We start from the raw sequence: 26431 nt of genomic DNA on the forward strand, positions 1-26431 counted from the left end.
AAACCAACTGAATCGAACCCAGGTCTTCCCGATCTCCTGACTGTGTGGCCAACATCCTAACCACTCATCAACCGTGCGGCCGGTATGGTTTTATACATGCAAATCAACAGGTCACTTCTCCCCAAGCGAGTCAGAGCTTTTCTTCCTGTCACTCACACACATCAGTAACCTGGAGAGATGCAAAGGAGGCAGGATGAATGCTGTAAAGTCGTCAAACAATCATGAAGCCACTAATAAATATGTAGGGTTTTTTTTTTAAACTATTGTAATTTACCAGTTATTTCACTGGTATTGGAAAAAGTTTTAGAAAAAGTGGGGTCATCTTATGTTCGGGTCAATATGGTAAAAAACTTCACTAAAAACAATAAGTCCCTGAATACTCTGACCATAAACTTATTATTAAAAAAAGAAAAAGGATGCCTTTAGGGCAGCAGTAATCGAGTAATCGGAAAAACATATTCATGCTTGTTTAGGGCTATTTATACACCATATAGACTTTGACTACACACAGAAAAAACAGTTATTTTACTTAAGTAGAGTTCCTTGAGTCTCATTGGTAAAAGTTCAGTTCAGGGGTTTGCAACCATTACATACACAATAAACAGACACAATTATTTTCAAAAATAGCCGAAATCAAAGAAAGGGCTACACGGCGGGGGAGTGGTTAGCACGCAGGCCTCACAGCTAGGAGATCCAAGTTCAATTCCACCCTCGGCCATCTCTGTGTGGAGTTTGCATGTTCTCCCCGTGCATGCGTGGGTTTTCTCCGGGTACTCCGGTTTCCTCCCACATTCCAAAAACATGCTAGGTTAATTGGGTATGATTGTGAGTGTGAATGGTTGTTTGTCTATATGTGCCCTGTGATTGGCTGGCCACCAGTCCAGGGTGTACCCTGCTTCTTGCCCGAAGGGGGAAAAAAAGTATCTTTAAGGAAATTGTACATATTTCTGGCCTAAATTGAGTATTTTGAAGCATAAAAATGTTGAAGCAAACTAAAATACGTACATTGAAATTGTGAATGTAGTATTCTATATTGGTCACTAGGTGTCAGTGATTGTTCGGTGAGATGAGCACCTGACTTGATCGCCAGAACAACCGGCCTTTATTGCACCTCAAAAACATAATTTTAGTAATCATAATAGTAACACAGGCTGCATGGCAGATGAGTGGTTAGTGCGCAGGCCTCACAACTAGGAGACCCAAGTTCAATTCCACTCTCGGCCATCTCTGTCTGGAGTTTGCATGCTCCGATTTGCTCCCACATTCCAAAAACCAAAAATTGTCCATAGGTATGAATGTGAGTGTGAATGGTTGTTTGTTTATATGTGCCCTGTGATTGGCTGGCGACCAGTCCAGAGTGTACCCCGCCTCTCGCCCGAAGACAGCTGGGATAGGCTCCAGCACCCCCTGCGACCCTTGTGAGGATAAGCAGTAGAAAATGAATGAATGAACACAACAAAACTTAGTCACACAATAATAAAATAACAAAGAATACAAAATTGTTATAACCAACATCCATCCAAAAAGAGTCCATGTTTCTGTCATTACAAGGCAACAGTCACTAAACAACCCTGTCCTACAGCATAGTACTATGTAGTATATCTCAAGGGAACAAAAGTGAATGAAGGCTGAATACTGATTTAAAATTCAAATCAAGCTTGTTCCCCCTGCTGGTGTGAACTCATAGGACACACTTTAATGCCTCTGTGGTGAACATTATCATCATGTTGAGATTGCTGCCTCTAAATTTCTTCCTTTTATGAGCTTGTGGTCCAATAGTAGATTTATGGCGAGTGGCATTCCTTCAAATGCCACCAGATGCCAGCAGTGCTTTGCTCATTCCCATAAGACCTGCCACCCCCCCCCATATCCTCCACCACCACCACCACACACAACCTCATACTCCCTCTGCAAGCCTCGGCGTCTGCATGAAGAAGTGGATCACTCACATCGTGTTAATGTAAAAACTGCCTTGCGGTTGACAAATGTTGTGGCTCACTGTAAAATGTGCTAACTATGCAGACCTTGACTTTCAAGTGACTACGCGAGTCATTTGTGATTGCTTCAATCACATTAGCCCAAGACACACACAGTCTTGAGTGTGTTTACTTTTTTTTTTTTTTTTTTACTCTCCCTCCTTCCTATCGGAGTCTCTTGGCTGAGCTTTAGTTGAATTATGCCCCCACGCATTTCATTTCCATCAAGAAATTAGATTTATGACTGTGGGGTTATTGTTGAGTGGTGATAAGAAATCATTTTATTAATTGTAAAGCATTTAAAGACGGGAGTGAAATTGTATACAATGCAATATATAGTCTGTTTGTTGTTCATTCAATCATTCATTTTCTACTGCTTATCCTCATGAGGGTCGCGGGGGCGGTGCTGGAGGGGTACACCCTGGACAGGTGGCCAGCCAATCACAGGGCACATATAGACAAACAACCATTCACACTCACATTCATACCTATGGACAATTTGGAGTCGCTAATTAACCTAGCATGTTTTTGGAATGGGGGAGGAAATCGGAGCATGCAAACTCCACACTGAGATGGCCTAGGGTGGAATCGAACTCGGGTCTCCTAGCATGACATGACATGACATGATTGGGGCACTTTTGTGACCTATTACATGACATAAAAGCAATATTCTGACCCAAAATGCCCTCTGTTGGGTTGAATATGTTGGTTATTTTTATATTTTGTTACCTTAGATTTCACAAAAAGCTTCTAAAATATACTTTTAAGTCATATCCACATAGGGAGAGAGCAAAAAGACTCTGACCTATTAGTAAATTCACCACTGGTACATTCATTCATTCAGGGTGGCAGGGGTGCTGGAGCCTATCCTAGCTGTCTTCAGGCTGGTTGCCAGCCAATCACAGGGCATATATAGACAAACAACCATTCACACTCACATTCATACCTATGGACATTTTGGAGTCGCCAATTAACCTAGCATGTTTTTGGAATGTGGGAGGAAACCAAAGTACCCGGAGAAAACTCCACACAGAGATGGCCGAGGATGGAATTAAACCCTGGTCTCCTCGCCGTGAGGTCTGTGCGCTAACCACACGACCACCGTGCAGCCTTCTGTCTGTTGTGAATGGCGTAATTATGTTTTTTTTTGTTTTTTTTATGAAACTGGGCCGTTCCCAAGCTTTGGCATTCCGAGTCGTGTATCTTACCTTGTACAGTGAGCTTGGCACGATGGGAGCGCAGGCCCGCCTGTGTCGCCTGACATTCGTACACGGCATCATCTGCCAGCTCTGCCGAATCGATCAGCAAGCTGTGCTCGCCTGATTGCGGGTCGCCCATTAAGGAGTAGCGCGTCCAGCCTGCGTGACGCCAGAACACAGAAGAGTCAGGCTCAAACCCAGCAACAATAAACACATAATAACAAAAGTATGAATTCAAGAAGATTTGGACAAATGTGGAAAAGCTCCTTAAGTCCTGAATGAAGGCGGGCAGCACCTCAGCGGGATTGAGCCATTGTGTGTATGTGTGTGTGTGGAACAGCAAATGAAACGCTTGAAGAGGCTGTCCTTGAAGCGTAGACACAATAAAGATGGTGACCGGGGCCCTCGGGCCAACAGAGACTCTCTCCACCATCAAATGTCAGCGTGTGACAAAAAGCCGATTGATTATCCTTAACCTTCCTACGAGAGCCTTAAAATCTCAACAACAAATTACAGGTCCTTCTACTCAGAAGTCGCCGACCTTTCGCTATTCAATTTTGTAAAACCTAAATGTTGAACAAAGAGAGTCTGAGGCTTCTCACGGGACCTGGCATTGATCGGGGAAAGAAATGTAGTACAGCAACTAAACCAACTAAACATTCACTGCAGAAAATAAGTCGTGTATCTCATTCGATTCGTAGGATTGAACACCTCGATCGTTACCTTTGACTCACAGTTGTGGGCCATTTATTCCGATGGAGATGGACTTTAAAAACAATGCTGCTTAAGGCCATTTTAGTTTCCATGACGGAGTATTGTTTCAGTTCGGTATAGTACGCATGCTGCGTGTTTTCACTGTTTTGTTGGGTTGCTAGTCACCATCGAATGGCAGCAGTCCATAGCGGTCCATTTGTTGGGTGTGTCATACCGTTTTTACACTAAAGCTGACGTTTAATCGAGCCCCAAGTCTAGTTATACCTTTGTAACATCAAACATTCATTCATTTTTCTACCGCTTATCCTCATGAGGGTCGCGGGGGTGCTGGAGCCTATCCCAGCTGTCTTCAAGCGAGAGGCGGGGTACACCCTGGACTGGTGGCCAGCCAATCACAGGGCACATATAGACAAACAACCATTCACACTCACATTCATACCTATGGACAATTTGGAGTTGCTAATAAACCTAGCATGTTTTTATAATGTGGGAGGAAACCGGAGCATGCAAGCTCCACACAGAGATGGCCGAAGGTGGACTTGAACTTGGGTTCTCCTAGCTGTGAGGTCTGCGCGCTAACCACTCGACCGCCGAACAGCCCTAACTTCCAACATTCATAACAAAATTTCACTTTGTCTGGTGTACACCGGGCTACACAGTGAACGAGGCCACACAGCTTGGAGACCCGTGTTCGATTCCACCTTTGGGCATCTCTGTGTGGAGTTTGCATGTTCTCCTTGTGTATGTGTGGGTTTTCTCCGGGTACTCCGGTTTCCTCCCACATTCCAAAAACATGCTAGGTTAATTGGCGACTCCAAATTGTCCATAGGTATGAATGTGAGTGTGAATGGTTGTTTGTCTATATGTGCCCTGTGATTGGCTGGCCACCAGTCCAGGTTGTATCCTGAACTACATTAGTATATTTTGTTCCCATGCTACGGTATGCTAAACTTCTCTCACACTTCTTACCACACTGACACCGCTTCATGGTAACGAAGCAGCTAACTTCAGTTCCAACGGACATCGAAGTGTATTTCCACATAGTGGACCACTTTTTCTATTTTAGTGGTTTTGAAACTGAGGTTTTTATAGCGTGGTACACCATATCATGCCTATGTACAACTACAACAAACTCAATCCCAGTCAAGCTAATATTTTTGCTATGTTACCCATCAAAGAAACTCGGGTAGTCATAACCCTGAGACCCGATTCACACGAATCGTTCATAATTTTCATATATTTTATATATTTTCCAATGCAGGCTTGTGCTCATACCTGGTAGGTCTCTTTCTCCACCCAACGCTAGTCCATCTTTGGTCCACTGTACCATGCCCTGGTAGCCCACAATGACGCATGGTAGAGTCACGGACTGCCCAGACACCACCACCTGGTCCTGAGGCTGCTGGGAGAAGTAGGCTGCTCGGGTGGCGACTGCAAGGACAAAAGGAGGGAAAAAAAAAAAACTTGTGAATTTGACAAGAATTGACATTTTTAGGGCAAATCATGGCGACCCCCACAGAATGTAATGTCATGTCATGTCAGTGAGTGGCAGCAGGTTTGTTGTGGTCAGAAACGTAGGGAAATTGTGTGAACATTACATTTTTTTCCCTATAAATATCCCTTCCAAGAAGACGAGTCAGCTGCGCCTCATGACTTATTTAACTGTATCCCAAGCCCATATGCTTGTATGCTTACTGGCGCGAAGGAAGCACTTTTGGCTAGGTGGGGGGTGGAGGGCCACTCTCTGTACTTTTAGAAGAAAAAAAACTGATGTTAAACAATTAAAATCTCACTGAAGGTCCCCTGGGATCCGTTTTGAGGCCTCTGAAATTTAGCAGACACCTGCCGCCGATGTACTGTTGTGTTTAAGTGCCGTACACGCCGCGCTCATTGGATCATTTGGCTGGCCTTCACACACACACACACACATACACACACACACACATATGGATATGGCTTCTAAATGTTTGCCACTATGCTAAGGATTGAGCATTACAAACCATATACAGGCATGGGGAGAAAGATGGCAGCACTCCAGAGGTAACTAATCCGTAGGATGGGGAAGAGAGACAGTTGGTTGGTTATCTAAGTGGGTTCTCTGTGTGAGTCTTTTAAAAAAAAAAAAAAAACTCATTCTCCTTCTCTCTTTCATTGTTGCTCAATGGAGAATGGAAGGGAAAAGGGGACTGGGGGAAGATAAAGAGGGCTCTATTCAGACAGGGCTAAACCACCCTCCGCCCCCCCTCCCCACAGCCTGAACTGCTTCTCTTGGTGGGAGCGCTTAAACAGACAGGGTTACCCCCCCTGCCACCCCTCCCCTCTCGCATCACCAGTAAAGAAAGCTGCTGAAAGGAGGGCAACATACGGCGACCAGAGACATGCTATTGTCCCCTTGTCCCTCTCTTTTAATAGGCCTCTTCATTCCCAATCAATCCTGCTAAATGCAAGTTTAATAGCTTTTCAATAGCAGCCCCCCCCACCCCCACTCCCCCCTTCAAGGAAGGTGGCGGGGATATTCTCTAACGCTCTCACCCTTTTTTTATGCTTTCCACCCTCTTTCTCGCTGCATTCGCTCTTTGAGTTTGAATGAGTGGGGAGGGGGGTGCTTGGCGGTGTTTATTCCGCACTCAATTATCCACTTCATCTCAGGACGGGCTTGTGGACTGAACCCTGTCCCTCACCCCGCTACCCTGGCCCCCTCTTACTACCTCTACCACCCAAGTTTCCACCAACAAAACAAGTTTGGTTGTGTTTTTGCATTCCAATTTTGATTGGGCTGCGTCTCGAATGGAATACAGTAATCCCTCGTTTATCACTGTCAGATGTTTCCAGACCCGACTGTGCTTAGTGCATTCACAAAGTAAATAATTTATTTAGAAAACAAATATTTTCATTGAGCATAGAAAACCCGTTTGTAAACCATTAGAGCCCTCTAAATATGAAATAACACCCCTATAGTCAATTTACACATATATTTACACTAATGCCTCGTTTATCACTGTCATATGTTTCCAGACCTGACCGTGCTTAGTGCAGTCCCACCAAGTAAGATTCTTTATTTAGAAATCAAAGCATAGAATACCTGTTTATACACCATTAGAGCCTTCTATATATGAACTAACACCTCTATAGTCACTTTACACATGTATTTACAGTAACCCCTCGTTTATCACTGTCATATGTTTCCAGACCCAGCCGTGCGTAGTGCATTCCCGCTAAGTAAGATCCTTTATTTCAAAATCAAAGCATAGAAGACCAATTTATACACCATTAGAGCCCTCTAGATATGAAATAACACCCCTATAGTCACTTTACATATGTATTAACAGTAATCCCTCGTTTATCACTGTCAAATGTTTCCAGACTTGGCCGTGCTTAGTGCATTCCCACTAAGTAAGATTCTTTGTTTAGAAATCAGATATTTTCATAGAGCATAGAAAACCTATTTATACACCATTAGAGCCCTCTAGATACGAAATAACACCCCTATAGTCACTTTACACATGTATTAACAGTAGTCCCTCGTTTATCACTGTCAAATGTTTCCAGACCTCAGATATTTGCAGCCCTCTGGTGCAGTTTTAAACCAGAAAAAAACAGCCACAGAGTTTCGGCATGCATTTTTCCAATAGTAACCATGAAGTGTAAAGGCATCACGATGCATTTAAGTAATATTTTAATGTGTCAATTCAGCTCCAAATGTGTGTTTTTGTTGGGAACTGATACTGATACTGAAACTGAAACTTACCTATGTTCTACTTCTGATAACAAAAGAGCGGACATAGGCATAAACAAATGATGAAAGTCTAATCTTTTTTTGGGTATATAGTATCATGTCTTCATAGCCCACATTCTGTATGCCTTAAAAAAAATGAAATGGCCGCTTTTGAAAAAAGGGCTGTGTATAAAAGGGGCTAATGTAGTGTTCTTGAACCATCAGGGTAGGGTAAAACCCTGATCAGGTTAGGATATCTGGCGACCCTTTACAATGTGTAGCGTACTGCTTGATAGAAACAAGGCTTTAGGTGCCAACCAGTCAATACTGCTTTCCATCACAGCTGCAGTGGGTGTTTGGCCAGTTCAACCACAAAAGAAAAAATGTGTAGTGATGTATGTGTGTGTGTGTGTGTGTGTGTGTGCGTGCATCGCTCTTACAAAGGTGTTGAAATAGCCTATTGAGCTGTGGCTCCACAAAGGTACGCTGCATGTGTGCAAATCAAAAGAGGCCAATTTGAGGAGGCCGGTGAGAAGTGAGAAGTCTCTGAGCTCAGGCTATTAGGAGCAGAACAAGGACTAGCATTTTTCTTCCAAAAAAAAAAAAAAAAGCACCCCCATATGCAGAATGAACATTTTCATAATCCATCCCAGGCAGCAAATGATGGAGATTTTTCTTTTTGTTCTTGCAAGAGAAAAAGAGGCGGGGTAAAAATTGATTGTAATTAAGCATCTTGTCCAACGTATCAAACTGTTTACAATGGCTAATAATTCACTTCATTGGTTGATTGGTTAAACGGATTACATGCTGTGAACTGTTTGTCTACACCACACCAACACACAATTTCATATGCTCCCATTTAGCAATTAACACTTCGTATAGAAGCCATACAAAAATAGAGCGAAGAATATGTGCCGAAGCACACGAGTGATTCACGGCTCTGCGGATCCCTTATTGAAAAGGCTCAAACGGAACATCTCAACTGGCTAATGACTCATGCCAGATTCCTTTAATTCTTCGTTGCCGAATTAGACAATTCTTTGACGGTGTATTAGCGGCTTAATCACATGAATACATTCCTGATTGGGACTAAGGAAGGAACGGAAGCACACAAAGGGGGAAAAAACGGGCGACACACACTTTTTTGTAAGACTTAAACATGAAGTACTCCAGAGAGTTCTGTTCAGTTTTTGGTGGTTTTGGTCGCGTTCACTCTGTTTTTTTTTTTTGTCCTATCCAGTGACAAAACAATGTATTAGTGGTCACGATGTTTGGAGTGGAGTCAACCTTTGCCAATTACCATGACCTGGATGAGACTCTACACCAGGGGTCGGCAACCTTTACTATCAAAAGAGACATTAGCCTACTAAAGACGGTCTTACAGAAAGTTGGATATCAGTATACTGTATATATTTACCGTATTTTCTGGACTATAAGTCGCACAAGGCCAAAAATTTGGTCAAAAAAAACCATACATAAGTTGCACTGGAGTATAAGTCGCATTTTTTGCGAGTAATTTACTCAACCAAAACAGACATTACGTTCTAACGATAAAAGAATAGAGAACAGGCTGAATAGGTGTAAGATATGCTAACACAATACTTATTCAGCTACACAAAAATGGTAATGGTTTAATTTCATTTGAACATGCATCAGATTACAATTGAATGCATCACATAATCAGTTCACAGTTCCACATGTCCAAAAGGAGTAGGAAGAAGCAAAGCTTATTAAATCCTACCCCTCCATCTGGTACTTTTACAATCAGTAACTGTTACATTTGTTCACTTCCTGCTTTCCTAATATAGTTTTTCTTTGTTTTTTTTGTTTTTTTAATTTTTTGTACCGTACCGAAGTACGAGGTGATATGACCATCCAATGACATAATGGGTACCATAGTAAGTGTCAATATAGTGATATGTATAGCACATCATGACTGGTTCAAGACTCTTCATCCTTGTATTTAGCAAACATCAACTGCTTGTATTGTTTCTTGAATTGGCTCATCGTTGTGCATTGTTTGAGGGTCTTACTCAATCCATTCCATAGTTTGATTCCACATACTGAAATGCTACATGAACAGAAAAGGTGTTCAGTGTTTATGTAACATAGACAGTTTATAAGTCGCTCTGGAGTATAAGTGGCAGGAACAGCCAACCTATGAAAAAAAGTGTGACTTATAGTCCGGAAAATACGGTATATATTTTATATAAGTCTTTTAGGGCCTGCACGGTGGATGAGTGGTTAACATGTTGGTCACACAGTCAGGAGATCAGGTTTGAATCCCTGCTTGGGCATCTTTGTGTGGAGTTTGCATGTTCGTACCGGTGCATGAGTGGGTTTACTCCGGGTACTCCAGTTTCTCGTTTGGAGACTCCAGATCATCCATAGGTATGAATGTGAGTGTGAATGGTTGTTTGTCTATATGTGCCCTATGATTGGCTGGCCACCAGTCCAGGTTGTGTCCTGGACTACAGCAATGAGTTAGGGGTGAGGGTGTACCCCGCCTCTCGCCCAAAGACAACTGGGATAGGCTCCAGCATACCTGTGACCTTAGTGAGCATAACAATCAAGAAAACAAATGGATGAATGGAACTCTTTTCAACTATTTTTGCCACTCGGGTGTTTTAAACGCGGGTTGCCGACACCTGCTCTGCACAGACAACTACGCCGTGTTCCTATTTAGTGAACGCACCCTTGAAAAGCTGCTACTCTACAGTATATTCCCACTCTATGGATTAGTAGCAATACACGTGTTGGATTAATGTTACCTTTCAGGCTTTTCACATTTAGATTCCTCATTTCAGAAACTGCAGCATTTACTCTATTTCTTACCTTCTGTGTGTGTGTGTGTTTGTGTGTGGATGTGTGTGTGTGTGTTTCCATTTTCTGGTAACAGGGTCAAAAAACATTTGGCCTCAAACATTTTAATCCGGATTTCCCCAAATGGAATATCATTTCACGCCACATGGGGCTAAGTTTGTGTGTGTTTCTTGCTGACACCGTGTCATGCGTTGTGAAGGTGTACACACATATACTGTGTGTGTGTGTGTGTGTGTGTGTGTGTGTGTGTGTGTGTGTGTGAGTGGTAAGGTTGTGTTAATAGGGAAAGAAAAGTGTGAGGCACCAGAGGGTACATTTAGCAGTGTACTTAGATGCCGCGACTTTGCTGGTTGTGTCATATGGTTGGAGAGAAATGCAAAACAGCCTTTTAGGATTGGTCGCAACCTGCTAAAGAGCTTTGCCGCCGCATCCGCTCGGCCTTCCTTCATGTGAACTGATAGGGGTACATTCACATCGGGGGCGGATCAGGAAGAGACGGACAGATGTCAGCAGTGATCCATCCACCACTGGACATCTGCCTTGATAGAATTAGATTGAATCTGCCACCGTGTGTGTGTGTGTGTGTGTGTGTGTGTGTGTGTGTGTGTGTGTGTGTGTGTGTGTGTGTGATGAAGCTAAAGACAGAGTGATAATGGCACCGTGGATGACCTTTAGCTATCATGGGAATCTAACATACACAGCACAGTGCATCTCCTACACCATTTTGATGCCTATACAATATATTGGTACTGTGTATATAATAATAATACATTTTATTTGTATAGCGCTTTTCAGAGTACTCAAAGACGCTTTACAGTAGAGAAATAAGAAATAAAAATAGAGTTGAGTAAAAACAGAGTAAACGATGAATTAAAATACAATATCCATACATTCATTCAGAGCTAAAAGCGGGGCGGGGCATAGCAGTCAGGTATAAAAAGTTAGACATTAAAAACGGATTTAAACAGGTGGGTTTTGAGTTGTTTTTTGAAGGAGGGAAGGTCGGGGCAAGCACAGAGTGAATGGGGCGAAGAGTTCCAAAGGGTGGGGCCAGCGATGTATATTGGTCACAAGGTGTCAATAATAGTTCGATGCAACAAGCACCAGACTTGATCGCCAAAACAACTGGCTTTTATTGCAGGTTTAAATGATCTCACAACAGACACAACAATAATAACATGATAATAATCAGAATAATAACAAGCTATAAGTGAAGTCACAATGAGCTTGGAGTCTGCGCTATAATCATCACGCAGCACCTTAACACTCAAAAGCTACATTGGCTAGTAATCATAAAATAACAAACAGCAGCCATTATACCTACTACCCATAATGCATTATTCCCAACAGAGCTTGCTCAGGAGCGAAGGGGACGTGGGGGATTGTGTGGATGAAGGAATCTGTGACGTATGGAGGGGTCAGATTGTGGAGCGCTTTGTATGTGATGAGAAGGACTTTGAAATGAATACGTTGGGGGACGGGAAGCCAGTGGAGGTTTTTTAAGGACGGGGGTAATGTGTTCACGGGTGCGGGTGGAGCCAATCCCAGCCAATCACAAGGCACATATAGACAAACAACCATTCACACTCACATTCATACCTATGGACAATTTAAAGTCGCCAATTAACCGAGCAGGTTTTTGGAATTACCTACATTTCATGTGTTAAGTTGCTGTGTAATGATTCTAGTGTTATTCGGAAGATAACATAATCTCCATGTCTCCTTTGAAAGTGGAGCATTTTGGTGTGGCTGCCGTGTCAATTTAGACATGACACGTTCAAATCGATATTTGTGGGAGGAAACCGGAGTACCCAGAGAAAAGCCACAGCTGGGATAAGCTCCAGCACGACTGCGACCCTTGTGAGGATAAGCGGTAGAAAATGAATGAATGAAGGAAGCTGATCATTATATTAATTATTATTATTCTGGGTTGCACGATGGTCGAGTGGTTAGCGTGTTGGCCTCACAGCTTGGAGACCGGCATCGCCAATTAACCTAGCATGGTTTTGGAATGTTGGAGAAAACCCACGCATGCACAGGGAGAACATGCAAACTCCACACAGAGATGGCCGAAGGTCGAATTGAACCCCGGTCTCCTAGCTGTGAGGTCTGCGCGCTAACCACTCAACCACCGTGCAGCCTGTGTTGTAGACAACTGTTTTTAAATATCGGTTTTCATGATCGGGGGAAAAATCTGATACCGATACCAACTATTTTTATGCTGATATCGTCCGTGCCGGACATCCCTAATAAATAAAAACTACGCAATAAATAAGCAATAAAAAACAAAAAGAGTACTTTAAAGTGAAAAGTCACTTGCTTCCAATCAAGTACAAAGTACTTGAAAGAGCTGCATTTAGTCCTGTTCTTATTCCATCCACTACAAAGAGTGGAACACTGAGTCCTAGCTTAAATAATTATAAGAACTCTCAGCTCAGCTTGCCTGGACATTTTTTTTTTCTCCATGTAGAAATAATTTAAAATGTTACAAAAAAAAAAAAAACCCTCGCCCTAACCACGTTTTCTTCAAATGATGGAGGCAAAGTCCTGCACCCTGCTTCTGTGAGGTTTCAATAATAGACTCCAGAGAGAAGAAAATGAGGAGAAAACACACGCATGCACACAAAAACTCCCCACAAAACAAGGCAATTGGCAAAAAAAAAATAAAAAAAAAGTGTCAAGCTTGGAATAAACAACCCCTCTCCCCAAATGCCATCCATTGTGCCTTGTCTAGATAAGGCTTCTAAATCGGGCTGGAAATGCAAGCTCCATTTCTCTCTGTATGGAATTATTATCCCTTTGTTGGGAGTCAGGCTCTTTTGTCTTCTTACTTGTGTGTGTGTGTGTGTGTGTGTGTGTGTGTGTGTGTGTGTGTGTGTGTGTAAGCGTGTACAAACAAAAAGTAGTGCTGAGGTAGTCGAATCACACCAAATGCCCCCAGCGGTACCATGCACCCATCTCGTGTTTGGTGATGCTAAGTTCATTAGCATGACTTGTACAGAACTTGAGGCACCCAAAGAGGGGATACCACCCAACCGGCCACCCGGTCGCCCGGCCACACTGGGGTGTTTTCTTTGACTGGAAGCAGATTCTACTTGTCTGGGCAGATGGAGCCTCTATCTGTTAGAATCCCTCCCTGATGAATTCCGGCTACACTTCCACTCACCCTCTCTCTCTCTTGCTACCTTTTTCGTCGTAGTCTGCATTTTTCTGCCCAAATTGCAAAGTAACTGCTTTTTAAGAGCTGTTTTGCCCGAGTTTAATCCCCCTAGCATCCTCTACCCGGCCTTTATTCTATTGTGAAAATCTTGGCTCAGAGTGAGACCTCTTTTTTTTTTTTTAAAGCGAGTGGAAAAACCACAGCCTGCCCTCCTCCGACTTGGCTGCTCCGCTGAATCCTTAACTGGGTGCCTTCTCCTCCTCATTGCCCCGCCCCTCTCATTTGTCTGTTTATCAGCGACACATCAACAGTCATCATCCATGAAATCAACACCGCGCAGGTCCCTCAGAGATAAGGTGCTATTAATCACTGATTCATTCTGACAACACTTGTGTTTTTCCCAGCTCTGTGCAGACTGTCATTTACTTTGTCTTCTTCTCTTGTGTCCCATTTCTCCCTGGTGCCAGACTCACAGGGGTGTTTGTCGGCTTGTCAGCATGAAAGCAGGGACAACAGAGAGCGAGTCCAAACTCGCAAACTTCGAAGAAATCGGGTAAGAAAGCGCCAGTTATCCATCAACGGTATCAAGTATGTAGTGTCTGAAACAGACTGATTTCATAGTGCAAGTCTGTCACTCAATAGACATGTGCACCTCCGCTACCATAGGGGGCGCTGTGTTCTCTTTCGGCCTCTTACAACTATGCTTCTTATACATTTTTAATGTATTTTTTAATGTATTTTTAATTTTTTAAAATCATTTTATTGTACATCAAAAATATATAAAAAGGGTATTATTTTCACCATTATAAATAGTGTTGGGCAAATTACTTTTAAAAATTAATTACTGTTATTAAATTTAATACTGTTAAATTCGTAACATAATTACTCCTTCATAAATGTAATTAGTTACCATGGAAAGTAATTACTGTTTCAAATTGTGTGATTTAAAAAATGTATTAATAAATCATGTTATTTCGTGGTGAAATATGGCCTATAATTAGTCAAAAATATTCAGATTTTACTTTAAAAATTTAACCATTTAGGCCAAAATTACGCCTTTTCAAGCATAAAAAATGCTAAATTAACAAAAATACAAATATAATGCATTAAGATGAGGTTGTGAATGTAGTACTGTATATTGGTCACAAGGTGTGTTATACCCGCAAACGTAATAACTGCACACAAACGTAATACAAATCTGCAGTCGGCAATCTCTAATGTAAATAGTAATAGTTATTACATTTGCAGGAAATTCAGTATTACGTTTGCAGTGGGCAAATTTTTATTACGTTACATTACATTTACATTTGCGGGATTATTACATTCAAAGCTGCAGATTTGTATTACGTTTGCGGGTGTAACAAAGTCTCAATAATAGTTCGGCGCAACAAGCACCAGACTTGATCGCCAAAACAACTGTCTTTTATTGCAGGTTTAAATGATGTCACAACACGACGACGAGCTTGAAGTCTGACTCTCCGTGTCATCATCTGCGCTATGATCATCACGCAGCACCTTAACACTCAAAAGGTACATTGGCTAGTAATCATAGAAATAACAAACAACAGCTATTATACCTACTACCCATAATGCATTACTCCCAACGGAGCTTGCTCAGGAGCGAAGGGGATGCGGGGGGTTGTGTGGATGAAGGAGGTCTGTGAGGTATGGAGGGGTCAGATTGTGGAGAGCTTTGTAGGTGATGAGAAGGTCTTTGAAATGAATACGTTGGGGGACGGGAAGCCAGTGGAGGTTTTTTTAACGATGGGGGTAATGTGTTCACAGGTGCGGGTGGAGCCAGTCACAGGGCACATATAGACAAACAACCATTCACACTCACATTCATACCTATGGACAATTTGGAGTCGCCAATTAACCTAGCATGTTTTTTGGAATTAACTACATTTCGAGTGTTAAGTTGCTGTGTGATGATTCTAGTAATCAAAGGGTACATATAGACACACAAACCATTCACACTCACATTCATACCTATGGACAATTTGGAGTCGCCAATTAACCTAGCATGTTTTTGGAATTACCTACATTTCGAGTGTTAAGTTGCTGTGTGATGATTCTAGTGTTATTCGGAAGATGACGCCATGAGTCGGTTTTCCATAATCTCCATGTCTCCATTATACCTACTACATGCAACAACAATGCACAATACAACGTGTGATTTGTTGTCATGTAAATGTGATAGTAGTGGCTCCCACAGCACCTGTTATAATAGAGTAGTACTATGCACTCAGAGGAGGAGGTAAAGGGGGGGGAAAAAAGAGTAGAAAGAAGAGGCCAGGATGGGAGTTTGAGACCGAGACCGCTGATGTGACACAGTCAGCGCCGGAGCAAAAAATATGAGTGGTTCACCACACAGTTGCTGTGCTGCAGTGACGACCGTAAACACACTCCTGTCTTCTCACACATGCTGCACACTCACTGTCACAGTCGGGCATCTTTAGGCGCGCTGGTGGGCAGGGCAGAGGCATCTGGCAGAGTATAATTCTAACATTGCTTTTTGAACACCCCCTTTCTCTAACGCCACGAGCTACAGAGCTGCCGACTCCATGCAGACAGGATAGTAAGTGACTGGCTCGGCTGGCAGGAGGACAGAAAATAAAAAGGCATATGAAGAGGAGGGAAAAAAAAAAAGAGGATGGAGTCTGTGATGGTGGTATGAAATTGTCTGTACACATCAGCCGGCAGTGTTGACAAGATGTTGATTGAGCCAGTCTTGTCGCTTGGCTCCCGCTTACCCCCCCTCCCTTCCTCCCTTTTGGCGTTTTCACTGTGAGACAGCTGCAGGCTGGATCTGTGTCATAGTTGCGGCCCTTTTCTGTCCCTCTGTTTCGCTTCGATTCTTTCTTCCCTTCTTGTCTCAGAGCCCTAATTTTCTTCTCAGACTCCCCATCTACTTCTTGAATAATAATTTACCACAGGGTGGACTTGAGTCATGCGACTTGGATGACGTTTTTGATGAAGGTGGACAATATCATCACTAGTTTACATGAGTTTTTCTCTTTCCGAATGACCTTTCCGAAAACAATGGTATACATGGGAAAGGAATATTCCAATGGCGTGTCTACATGCGGCACTATAATCAACCAGAATAGTCAATGGGGCATGCTCAGTAAAGCGTAAAGACCAACATCACGTGATACCGACTTCCTTGAGTTTTTCTTTCACTTATTGGAATAACTCCGTATTGCCGGTTTTTCCTTCGTCCAGTCTTGAAATTTAGTTTGAATCAAAAACAAACTTTCCGCAGCAGTCCAGTGCCGATTGCTCGCCTCCATTTTTTTTAAATCGAAGAACGTCTGTGATTGGCTGGCCACCAGTCCAGGGTCTACCCCGCCTCTTGCCCGAAGAAAAAAAAAATGTATCTTTAAGGAAATTGTACATATTTCTGGCCTAAATTGAAGCATAAAAATGTCAAAGCATTGTGAATGTAGTATTCTATATTGGTCACTAGGTGTCAGTGATTGTTTGGTGAGATGAGCACCTGACTTGATTGCCAGAACAACAGGCTTTTATTGCAGCTCAAACACATGAATTTAGTAATCATAATAATAACACAGGCTGCATTGTAGACGCGTGGTTTGTGCGCAGGCTTCACAGCTAGGAGAACCCAAGTTCAATTCCACTCTCGGCCATCTTTGTGTGGAGTTTGCATGCTCCGATTTCCAAAAATTCCAAAAACATGCTAGGTTAATTGGCGACTCCAAATTGTCCATAGGTATGAATGTGAGTGTGAATGGTTGTTTGTCTACATGTGCCCTGTGATTGGCTGGCCACCAGTCCAGGGTCTACTCCGCCTCTTGCCCGAAGAAAAAAAAATATGTATCTTTAAGGAAATTGTACATATTTCTGGCCTAAATTGAGTATTTTGAAGCATAAAAATGTCAAAGCAAACTAAAATACATTCAAATTTTGAATGTGGTATTTTATATTGGTCACTAGGTGTCAGTGATTGTTCGGTGAGATGAGCACCTGACTTGATCGCCAGAACAACAGGCTTTTATTGCAGCTCAAAAACATGAATTTAGTAATCATAATAATAACACAGGCTGCATGGTAGACGCGTGGTTAGCACACAGGCCTCACAGCTAGGAGAACCCAAGTTCAATTCCACTCTTGGCCATCTTTGTGTGGAGTTTGCATGCTCCGATTTCCAAAAATTCCAAAAACATGCTAGGTTAATTGGCGACTCCAAATTGTCCATAGGTATGAATGTGAGTGTGAATGGTTGTTTGTCTATATGTGCCCTGTGATTGGCTGGCCACCAGTCCAGTGTGTACCCCACTTCTCGCCTGAAGGGAAAAAAAAAGTATCTTTAAGGAAATTGTACATATTTCTGGCCTAAACTGGGTATTTTAGGATAAGTATTAGTATTAGTATTATTATTTAGTATTTTAGTATTTTATATTGGTCACTAGGTGTCAGTGATTGTTGTGAGATGAGCACCTGACTTGATCGCCAAAACAACAGGCTTTTATTGCAGCTCAAAAAACATGAATTTAGTAATCATAATAATAACACAGGCCGCATAAAATGCGACTTATACTCCAGTGCGACTTATGTATGTTTTTTTCCTACCTAATTATGCATTTTTGGCCTTGTGCAGGAGCGATTTATAGTCCAGAAAATACGGTAATTACCTTTTAATTCCTATCCTCACCAGTCACCCCTGGCTGGCTTACAAGACCTCCTCAACGGATGCTCAGGACCCACAGTCCCTTGTTACTGTAGGATTCTTGACAACATGTGGAATGAAAGTGGATTAACAATCCATAAAACAATGAGGAGATAATGATAAAAGCGCTTCTCTCTTGCTTTTTCTAAAAGGCGGTGAAATAAAAACAAAGAAACTTCACATAGAGTGTGCACTGGGTCTGGGCCTCAATGCCCTGGGGTGTCAATTAATTTAGTCTGGGGATTTGTGGCCTACTCTTCCTAATTGAGCCCAATGGAGACCCCCTTGGCTCTTCACCATAGCATAGGAAGTAGTGCGTTTCATAATTAATACTTTTTTTTTCTTTTATTATTATTATTTTTTAATGAGGGTGGTAATGTTGTAAGTGTGCGCATCTCATTACAGTAAAAGGCCATCAGCGCCATTGTTCACGTCTGCGATGTTCGTTGTGATGAATACATGAGACAACCGCATTCAAAGCAGCGGTGGCACATTGATGTAAAAGCCGTGCCTTTTGAATATAGAACACAGCCGGCTCAATGAGTATCATTAGCGCTGCTTAATGTGTGTGCTTTTTAAAGCTAAGAGGTTAATGCCCGACTTGCTGTCATCTCGCTGGAGCTCTCTTTTTAATTTGATGCATAATTCTATTTTTTTTTTTTTTTGTCAGCAGCCAACAAGAGTCTCCTCACAGGAAGCAGATGTACGGTATTTTTTGAACTCGCCTCGCAAACCAAAACACAGAGGTGCAAAAACACTTCTAATTAAACCCGTTTTAATATACCTCTTCACTTTTTCTTTCTCATGCTCCCCTTGTATTAACAATATTTCTCTCTGTCCACAGAAAATAACTCCTAGCGATTAAACAAATTACTTTCTCCCTCCCGGGAGTCATGTGTCTACAGGAAACAATAAAACGCTAAGATTCACAATGTTCACCTCGACATGCTTATAAAAGCACCTTTTAAAATTGTCATTTTTTCAGAAATATCTGCAACGCTTCTTTTACACATTGACCTTGGTTGGCGGGATTAACTCATTCAATACCAAAAATGCATGTATATGTCTTTATAGTCCCCAACGTCGAATTCCAGCAACATATTTAGACGTCTTTTACATTTTTTTTCCACGAGAGGCGAAAAACGGCAATGCCGTAACTCTTGTTTTTCACTTCACAGCAATTTTAAGCCATAAAAACGGCCACAAGGTGGCAAAAGTGCTTTTGATAAGAGCGAATGTCAACGGAAATAACAGGAAGGAGGAAGTGAGAGCGTGTGGAAGAGTGTAGCGTGCAGCAAATCATAATAGTCAATCATAATCATTCAACCTGTGTTATTATTATTATTATCATCACTAAATTCATGTTTTTTTATGTTTTCGAGCTGCAATAAAAGCCTGTTGTTCTGGCGATTAATCAGGTGCTCATCTCACCGAACAATCACTGACACCTAGTGACCAATATAGAAAACTACATTCACAATTTGAATGTATTTTAGTTTGCTTTGACATTTTTATGCTTCAAATGCTCAATTTAGGCGAGAAATATGTACATTTTTTTTTCCTTCGGGCAAGAGGCGGGGTACACCCTGGACTGGTGGCCAGCCAATCACAGGGCACATATAGACAAACAACCATTCACACTCACATTCCTACCTATGGACAATTTGGAGTCGCTAATTAACCTAGCATGTTTTTGGAATGTGGGAGGAAATCGGAGCATGCAAACTCCACACAGAGATGAACAAGGGTGGAATTGAACTTGGGTTCTCCTAGCTGTGAGGCCTGCGTGGTAACCACTCATTCACCATGCAGCCTGTGTTATTATTATGATTACTAAATTAATGTTTTTGAGCTGCAATAAAAGCCTGTTGTTGTGGCGATCAAGTCAGGTGCTCATCTCACCGAACAATCACTGACACCTAGTGACCAATATAGAATACTGCATTCACAATTTGAATGTATTTTAGTTTGCTTTGACATTTTTATGCTTCAAAATACTCAATTTAGGCCAGAAATATGTACAATTTCCTTTAAAGATACATATTTTTTATTGTATTCAACTACAAAACAGCATATGTTTGTTCGGAATTCAAACCCCAAAGCCGTGAGGGACGACCATACCTAAAAGCGCCAATAACATACACTGCAGTAGAAAAGCTGCATTAGCGACCTGATTTCCAGCCGACTTTTCTTAGGAGAAAAACTTTCTGAACGCTCATTTTGTTCATTTGATGTCTTGAAAGTGGAAACATCCCTTTAAACCTACAGATGAGCTGCCAGAAGACGATAAAAGAGAGAAAGGGAGGGGCTGTTACCTGCTAACCTCAATACTTCCTGCTTTGTATTGAGTAAAAAGAAAGCAAGGGGGGGGGGGGGGGGGGAAGTAATTTCCTGAAACTCCATCTCTTAAGCGTTGATTAGTGAAGGATTGTAATTGGAATGAAATGTGAAGTCAGGCTTTTTCAGAGTGCACCGCTTCCTTTTCGAAAAATCAGGCCATGATTAATGAATAAATGATTAATGAGCGAACTAATTAATCAATATATTATTAAAGCAGCAAGCAGTGTGAACAAGGAGCGGGTTAGGACGGCGCTGCATATGTTGTATGCCTTGAAAATCCTGTGGTACAGAATAAGGAGTCTTCCTTATTCCTTATTATTCGAATCCACGATGACGTATATGATTGTATATGACGTATATGATGATTGACGTATATTAACCCTATATTAACCGTTATTCTTCCACTCAAAAATAACAACACTTCATATATCATAAGACGATTAAATCAACAATTACCAATTTGTTTCCAGACATATTTCACATTTTTCAATTAGCCTGCTTCATGCTATCACCTGTACATTAAAGCTGGCTAGCATTAGCCATTTAGCTTATGTTCAAATAAGCATTTTGTACACAAACATTTAGCAGTCAGCTGTTTACTCACTTTAGCAACTTTCTAAACTCTTTACAGCCGTTAAAATATTAATTATCTCTACTTTGTACTAACCTGTGGTACAGAATAAAGGAAGAAAATCCACGTATACGTCCTTGTTTATTTCCCCCCTCAGGATTTATTCTTCCTCTTTTGTTTTATTACCTACTCTATACCACCATCGCTGCTAGCACCCCCTAGTGGACCTTGCGGTATTACACCCAAACGCCAACAATGGAGTTTTGGTTATTTCAGAAACATATAAAACATATAAAAAATAGTAGAGTGTATTTTTTTTCTTTTACAACTGAATTTTATATGTATGATATGAACTATTACTACTCTTAAATACCTTACCTTATCTTTTATATACCTTACACATAATAAAAGATGCTGAGGTGATGTGTTGCAAAAAAAAAAAAAAGGATGTGGTCTCAGCTGGCTGGTGTTTGGATGCAGGATGGAGAGAAGTGACGGATGGGAGGAGATGGCTGAAGCCTCTGGTGTGAGAGCCCTGACCTCAAAATATTGCATTTGCAAGTTCCTGCTGCTTATCTCGAGGTCGGGTCGGGAAAAGGTTGAGCAAGAGGCACTGCAAAGCGTGAGGCATGGCCCCCGCTAATAATGTTTGCACTGCTAAGAAAACACCCAGCGATGCACGGTCAACACCTCTGACAATGCTGAACACAAAGTACCCCCTCACCACCACCACACGCCCACTTTGTGGCTAACTAGGACAGCCTATCAATCTTTGATAACGTGCAGTGTGGGTCTCTGCTGTGTGACCACGCTGATGAGACATCACAGTGGGGTTTGATGTATAAATGTAACTGTGATATAGTACACGGCTTCAAATCAGGTTTGACCTTTTTTTTTTCCACTCGCTGGATATTAATCGTTACAGTGAAAGAATGAACTATCTGTGTGATGCATCCCTCCCCGTGGAACTCGGCACACTTTATCTTTTCTGGCACGGGCATCCTCCGCTACCTTTAGCTTAGCTTTCATGTCTGCCAAAAGTCCCCTGAGCTGCAGCACAACAGGATGTGGGACGCAAAAAATATTAGTTCATAAGCGGATGGGTTTATTGTTTTCTTTTAAAACGCAGCATCGCTCTTTAAAGCTGCATTCCCACACCAAGCCCCCCCCATCTCTAACCAACCCCCACGACACCGGGAAAGCAGTCCTCAAAGCCAGAACATGAGAGAAGGATCTTTCATCCCAGGCATATCTTCCCTGGCATTTACTGGTGCCCTTATTAGGAGAGCCTTGTGAGTGACGGAGACACAGTGTGCTGGGGGACTCTCAAGGGGGAGGGGGGGGGGCAGCAACCTGAGGGCAATACAGTATCATCATCATCGTGTTTATCAGCTCAGACTGCTTTGGAAAAACTTTTACTATGTCCGCCTTTCTTTCCGACCCATGACCTGTTTCCAGGTCATACTAGGGATGGTTCATTGAGTCAGAAGTAGGGATGTGCGAAAACTGATATGCATCAGATTACAATTGAATGCATCCCATAATAAGTTCACAGTTCCACATGTCCAAAGGGAGTAGGAAGAAGCAAAGCTTATTAAATCCTACCCCATCCATCTGGTACTTTTACAATCAGTAACTGTTACATTTGTTCACTTCCTGCTTTCCTAATATAGTTAATTGTTATTTTTTTTATTTTATTTTATTTTTGTCACATACTAAACTCTCTTTTCCGATTCCGATTTCCGATACCGATATGTGTAACATGACATATCTCCTGTGGTGAAAAGAACACATATGTGTTTTAGACAGCATATTTTTATGATCGGGAAAACAATCCGATCAACCGATTTTTTATGCTGATATCGGGCCGATAATTATCGGTACCGATACAGATAACGTTAAATGATTATTATTTATTCAAAATTATTTAAATTATTTGTGCAATTTACTGTTTACGCGGTACATTGTTGTTCATATTTGATGTGATCTATTTATTCTCCACATTATTATTATTATTATTTATTATTATACAGGAGTCAAGCAATGACGTCTATCTGTCCATCCATCCATACATCCATCCATCTCTAGTCAATTGTGAAATATGTCAATTATGTGGCAAAATGGAGTGCACTACTTGGGTGCAACCAGCAGGGACGCTGTTGAGTCAGTAGTTTTCTGTCTAAAGATGTTAGTTAGAAGTTAAACTCCATTCACAGTAGGGTTGGGTGATAATATGGAATAATATTACTATAAGGAAGTATAACAATACAACGATATCATCATTCAATTCAACAGAGTCCTGTATAAAAAGGTACAAACCCTGACCCATATCATTAAAAAAAATGAAATTAAGTATTACTAGCACGGTGGACGAGCGGTTAGTGCGTCCCACATTCCTAAAACATGCTAGGTTAATTAGCGACTCCAAATTGTCCATAGGTATGAATGTGAGTGTGAATGGTTGTTTGTCTATATGTGCCCTGTGATTGGCTGGCCACCAGTCCAGGGTGTACCGCGCCTCTCGCCCCAAGACAGCTGGGATAGGCTCCAGCAACCCCCGCGACCCTTGTGAGGATAAGCGGTAGAAAATCAATGAATGAATTAAATATTACCAACTGGTGGTCGACGTGAAGCGCCGATGCGTCAATATGGTGCGCCATGGTGCGCCATGGACACAAAGAAAACCTGTCATCAACTTTGTGTTTGAAATGCTAATTTCTGCCGCTACACGCCTCTTTCTTATGATTGGAAGGATATACAAATTATGGCAGGAAACAGGACTTAAGAACATTCAGAAAAAAAATGTTAAAGAAAATATCATCCATTGATCGATGTTTATTTCCCTCGCCAATGGGAATGTAGTCCAATCATGAAACCCACATTTATAAAGATTTGGTTTTAAGTAACCAGAAACCAAATCCTAGTCCCTAAGAGAACATGTCTTTCAGTCGCTGGTGCTGCATTCTGTCCCTAAACACACCATAGCATCACACAGTCCCTCACAGTCAAGTGGCATTGAATGGGTCTTTGTCACATGGCTGGTTGCTTCATTGAGATTGAACCATTGGACATATGGCGGCTGTGTGTGGGGATATGTGACGCCCTAGAATGCCGAGGGTTGGTCTCCTGACCTCGGCTTGGCCTCTCACACTTCACCCTTGGCTGCGCTTAAGTCTCGACTGGTTTGATGAACTTAAACACTTCATTGTGCACACAAGGGTTTAAACCCGGAATGTGTATGGATCTTAGTCGGGACAGATGCGGGATATGTGACCGGTGTGCTAAACGTGGAACGTGTGTCTTTTCTCAGGCGAGACGATTACTCACAGATAAAGCCTCGATTTGTCTGCCTAGCCGGTTCTCCCTGGAATTTTGCAGTATTTTGTACAAAATTCCCTCATATTCCCATCCCATATATTACTACTTCTTTATAGACACAACATTGTTGCCATTTTAAGTCTTGTGCTCCAATTTTAAACAATATTTAACTAGCTTAGTTTGTACTTTTGGATGTTTTCAAGTCGGTGCTTTTGAAATGGTGGGGAATCCCTCATGGGGGGGGGGGGGGGGTACCTCAGTTCATCTATTTTGATAATCCGGTGATTTAATGCAGAATTCAGGTCAACGTATGCAACTCATACAGTAGTTTGTGCAGATAACATGCTGGAGAATGTATTTAAGTAACATATAATATATATTTAGGGCTGAACGGTGAACAAGTGGTTAGCATGCAGGCCTCACAGCTAGGACACCTGAGTTCAATTCCCCCCTCGGCCATCTCTCCCCGTGCATGTGTGGGTTTTCATAGGTCCATAGGTATGAATGTCTATATATGTCTATTGTCTATATGTGCCCTGTGATTGGCTGGCCACCAGTCCAGGGTGTACCCCGCCTCTCGCCCGAAGACAGCTGGGATAGGCTCCAGCACCCCTAGTAATCCTCGTGAGTATAAGCGGTTGAAAATGAATGAAATATATATAAATATTACATTTTTCTAATCCAAAAAGGAAAAGTGTGATGATAACCATAGAATTATAAATGCCACTTTTTGATGTTTTTGTACTGGCTGCTTAGTACAATGTGGCAAACAGAGCACTAAAGGTTAGCACCAAGTGGTTAGGATTTGGGTTCTCCACAGGAACTTCGATTTCCTCCAAAATTCCAAAAAAATTGTATGCTTTGTTGGGCTGCACGGCGGGCAAGTGGTTAGCGCGCAGACCTCACAGCTAGGAAACCCGAGTTCAATCCCACCCTCTGTGTGGAGTTTGCATGTTCTCCTCGTGCATGCGTGGGTTTTCTCCGGGTACTCCGGTTTCCTCCCACATTCCAAAAACATGCTAGGTTAATTAGCGACTCCAAATTGTCCATAGGTATGAATGTGAGTGTGAATGGTTGTTTGTCTATATGTGTATAAAATGAATGAATGAATGAATGCTAGTAAATGCTAGTAAAATTGGGTAATGTAAATTATCATAGCCCCAACTGTCAACCAAAGACAGCTGGGATAGGCTCCAGCACCCCCGTGACCCTTGTGAGGATAAGCGGCAGAAAATGAATTAATGAATGCATGCTAGTAAAATTGAGGAATGTAAATTATAATAGCCCCAATTGTCGACCAAAGACAGCTGGGATAGGCTCCAGCAGCTCAAGCAGAATAGCACCATAATGTTAGTACTGGGCCAGACGTCTGTATTGAAATCTCCATTGTCATGGTGTGATGACTCCGTTAATTAAGTGTCTACCACAGAAATGGCTTCCATTTCCTTTTTCAATTTAATGTGGCCTCAAAACATTCAAAGGCTGACACTTGGCTGTTTTTCTGTCTTATACATTTTTTTTTTTTTTTTTTGCAGGTCACATGCAGCAAGAGTCCACAACAAGTGTAAGCGTCGCCCATCTGGGGCGATAATCGATCATTAGATTGAACGTGTGAAGATAACTCCCTCACTTTGCCTGCTGGCTACCACTGATCTCATATCACCTGAGCAGGAAGTTGGGATCAATCTGTATAGATTGTGCCGCAAAAAAAAAAAAAATCCCATTTGGCTTGAACGCCTCGTAGACCAACTGTTTGCATGAGAACCCGAGTCTATGAAGTAACTGCTAACTCTTCACCTTCACGTCGCTCAGTCCATCCTCTCCTAAATCTTAATTAAAACAGTCTCCAACTGCCCACCCCGCCCCCCTCCCGGGGGTTTGGCTGAAAGCAGCTTAGAACAATCAGGAGGACGGATTAGAAGTGA

At 42.0% G+C, this 26431-nt stretch overlaps 1 protein-coding gene across 3 annotated transcripts in view; it reads right to left on the reverse strand.

Moving 5' to 3' along the window:
- kirrel3l (kirre like nephrin family adhesion molecule 3, like) overlaps positions 1-26431 on the reverse strand; it is a 59741-nt gene that overhangs the window by 17795 nt on the left and 15515 nt on the right. For all 3 annotated transcript variants that reach the window (XM_058084146.1, XM_058084148.1, XM_058084147.1), the window contains exons 2-3: positions 5165-5320; positions 3185-3334 (exon numbers count right to left, since the gene is read on the reverse strand). In XM_058084146.1, the coding sequence (XP_057940129.1) occupies positions 3185-3334; positions 5165-5320 (306 nt within the window). The remainder of the gene's footprint in view (positions 1-3184; positions 3335-5164; positions 5321-26431) is intronic.

Source organism: Doryrhamphus excisus, chromosome 10, assembly GCF_030265055.1.
Source record: "Doryrhamphus excisus isolate RoL2022-K1 chromosome 10, RoL_Dexc_1.0, whole genome shotgun sequence".
In the NCBI taxonomy this organism is placed as follows: Eukaryota; Metazoa; Chordata; class Actinopteri; order Syngnathiformes; family Syngnathidae; genus Doryrhamphus; species Doryrhamphus excisus.